This window comes from Sinocyclocheilus rhinocerous, unplaced genomic scaffold (assembly GCF_001515625.1).
Source record: "Sinocyclocheilus rhinocerous isolate Xijiao unplaced genomic scaffold, SAMN03320098_v1.1 scaffold21020, whole genome shotgun sequence".
Taxonomy (NCBI): domain Eukaryota; kingdom Metazoa; phylum Chordata; class Actinopteri; order Cypriniformes; family Cyprinidae; genus Sinocyclocheilus; species Sinocyclocheilus rhinocerous.
Window position 1 is genome coordinate 1 of NW_015657664.1, and position 3,315 is coordinate 3,315.

General features: G+C 40.2%; 1 protein-coding gene across 1 annotated transcript; it reads right to left on the reverse strand.

The window, feature by feature from the left end:
* Window positions 1–1,388: 1,388 nt before the first annotated feature.
* On the reverse strand, window positions 1,389–2,472 carry LOC107721465 (major histocompatibility complex class I-related gene protein-like). Its single transcript, XM_016529474.1, has 2 exons — window positions 2,124–2,472; window positions 1,389–1,797 (listed from the first exon to the last, which is right to left on the reverse strand). The coding sequence occupies exons 1-2, from the start codon at window positions 2,470–2,472 to the stop codon at window positions 1,478–1,480; spliced, it is 669 nt and encodes a 222-aa protein (XP_016384960.1). The 3' UTR covers window positions 1,389–1,477.
* Window positions 2,473–3,315: the final 843 nt, after the last annotated feature.

Genomic DNA, 3,315 nt, shown 5'->3' on the forward strand with positions numbered 1-3,315 from the left:
TTCTTTTGGACTGATGAACTGCAACACCCGCTGACTGCCATTAAAACAGCTTGGAAGATCAAAGACGATTTTTAATAAAACTCCGACTGGATTCGTCTGAAAGAAGAAAGTCATATACAACTAGGATGAGAGTGAGTAATTCATGGGCTAATTTTCATTTTTGGGTGAACTAACCCTTTAGTTCAATTAACATTAACAATGAGCAATAGCTACATTTGTTACAGAAGTAGTTATTCTTCGGCTTTTGCCATGGTACTGCGGGTTACACCAGCAACATGCCCGTGGACACTGCAGACTAGCGATCTGCATGTGTATTGCACTTCGACGTGGACAACGACGCAGAAGTATAATGAAAACTGACGCATAACCTACGGCGTAGGTCTGAGGCAGAAGTATAAATCAGCCTTTAGTCTTTAAGTATTCAGTGCTGCGATGAACACCACTGCAAATACAAAAATCTGAATGGCTGTTTAAATCATTTGAATCCTATTCAGAAACAGAAATAAGGCAGCTGCTTTGTTTATAGGGTTTCCGGGGTAACGGCTGCATTTCTGCTGTTCCATCAGCGCCATCTGCTGTCAGAGAGTGAATGTGCGCTTTCATTCAGCGCCGTCTCTTTCACTCGTTCCGCCTGTGCTTCTTATACGTGTTGAGCTTGTTTACTTCAGAGTGCCCATGCGTCTTAGACACAACAATACAGCGATGCTGTGCATTTTAACCAGTTGATGGGAAAAGTATTCTTAAAATGCATTAAAAAAAAAATGAATAATTTGTATTAAATAATTATTCACGGTATTTTAAAGTGTCCACGATAACAATATGGTGCATGTTCATTATCGTGATATATCGCATTACCGAATTCCGGCACATGTCTATTCCAAAGTATACTCGAGCGTGGATGGACAAGACCGACACATGCGCAGTACTCTTCTGTCTCAACAACATTCACTTTGTGCCTGCGTTGTTGTACACGGATGGTCCGTGTGGTAACAAAAATTGGGCTGCACGTGGACACTGTGCATGGACATCCACGGACACTTCTAATGACAAAAATAGCATCACACAGACAATGCACAGAACGCGAACAGCCGAAATACACTTTAGGCTTTACTTAATGTGAGTGAAGATCGCTATGTGTGAATTTACAAAGATGCAATCTGAGAGATGAGTTGATGTGTTGCACATGCCCAAGAGATATTTAGCAGGTTGAATATCGACACCTGTCTGCAACTCTTGTCCCTGATCCCTAGGGTTGCAAAGGGGTGGAAAATTTCCGGAAACTTTTCCAAAAATCCCTGGAATATTCCAAAAAATCCTGGAACGTTTCTAAAATTTCTGGAATATTTCCGAAATTTACTGGAAACTTTCCACCTTTTTGCAACCCTCTACCGATCCCTCATGTAATGTTCTATTTACAGCAACTTCAAGACACCCCATTTTTTATAGACATTTGTGTAGTGTGAAAAGGACAGCCATTTTAAAAGCTGTATAGTGTGTGGGTGGCAATACCAGAGATAGTTATGATCTCATCTGCTGTCTTTCTGATGGTTTTGCCCTGGTGTTCCACCACACATTCATACACATTCTTCTTCCACTCATCAGGTGTAACTCTGATGGTGCTCATCTTCTGAAAGGTTCCATCTTCATTGGGAAGAAGTTCACCCAGATCCACATCCTCAAGATGCTCCTGGTCATTTCTCATCCAGGTGATTGTTACTCCACTGGGGTAAAAACCTGTAGCATGACACATGACTGGAGAGGAAGGATCCTTGTGCAGCAAAGACACCTGAGGAGAGACTGGAGAGAGAGAGAGAGAGAGAGATGGTTAAAATTAATAGACTGCAGGAATCAAACCAGCAATTTTCCGGTCACCAGCTCTGAGTTTTAACCACTACAGCACACTACAGTATACTAATTTTCTTTCCTTGCATCCTTTCCAGCTAAGACACAAGGAGTGGAAGTGAGGATGAAGAAAAAAAGAAATGAGAAGCACCTCTATAATGGTATGGTCAGATAAGGGAAACATCCAAAATGTTTACTAAAAGTGTGCTTTCAGGAACAGTGTTGGGAAACACTGGTTTATAAAAACATGCACGTTCACTGCTGGATAAGATCTGATGTACCTGTTTTCTTCATGCTCTTTCCATACTGCAGATACTTCTGCAGCCACTCAATGCACTGAGTTTTGAAGTACTGTTTGTTATTCTCAATCAAGCCTCTGTCATGGTTCCACTTCTGTATGGAGGAGAATCCTTGCTGCACTGAAGATATGTATCTCTGCTCTTTCCAATCCAGAGACACAAAGTCCTCTCCATCATATCCAAACTGATTGAAGGCATCTGTTGCTCTAGTCTGATCATCCCACTCACAGCCGTACATCAGCTGGTATGTGTGCACACCTGAGGAAGAGAGACCAATGTAACACCAGTCAATCAGAAAGTTCCAAATTTTTGACAAAAAAAAACTATTCATACTGCACTCTTGTTTCAGAATTTATGTTTAATGAATGGTGTTTGGTCTGCTGTATCTGTCAAGTAGTTTCCACAAAATCAATCAGGTGTGTGTGTGTGTGTGTCTGTTTACATTTGAATGTTTTGTCAGTTGTAGTTTGAACAGATTCTGCCGTTTGAACGTTCCGTCACTGTAAGTCTCTGGATTTCTGTTAGAAATCGGTTAGAAAATATATAATAATAAAAAACGAGATAAAAAAAGTTTGTCAAGACAAACTTTAGGTTGGCTTGAGAAAGCCTAGCCTGAAAGTTTAAAGCAGTTGTAAAAGCCTGAAGTTTGAAAATTTAGATAGATTAGATGTTGATAGCACGTTTTAGCATGATTAGCCTGTTAACATATTGTTAACATGATTAACAAGTTACTAGCATGTTTTTAGCATGATTAGCAAGTTACTAGCATTTCGCTAGCATGATTAGCAAGTTACTAGCATTTTGCTACCATGTTTCAAGCATGATTAGCATGCTACTAGCATGTTGCTAGCATGAATAGCAAGTGACTAGCATGTCACTAGCACGATTAACAAGTTACTAGCATGTCACTAGCATGATTAGCAAGTGACTAGCATGTCGCTAGCATGATTAGCAAGTTACTAGCATGTCGCTAATGTTTCTAGTATGATTAGCATGCTACTATCATGTCTCTAGCATGATTAGCAAGTAACTAGCATGTCGCTAGCATGATTAGCAAGTTACTAGCATGTCACTAGCATGATTAGCAAGTTACTAGCATGTCACTAGCATGTTTCTAGCATGATTAGCATGTTACTAGCATGTTGCTAGTATGGTTAACAAAAAGTGACTAGCA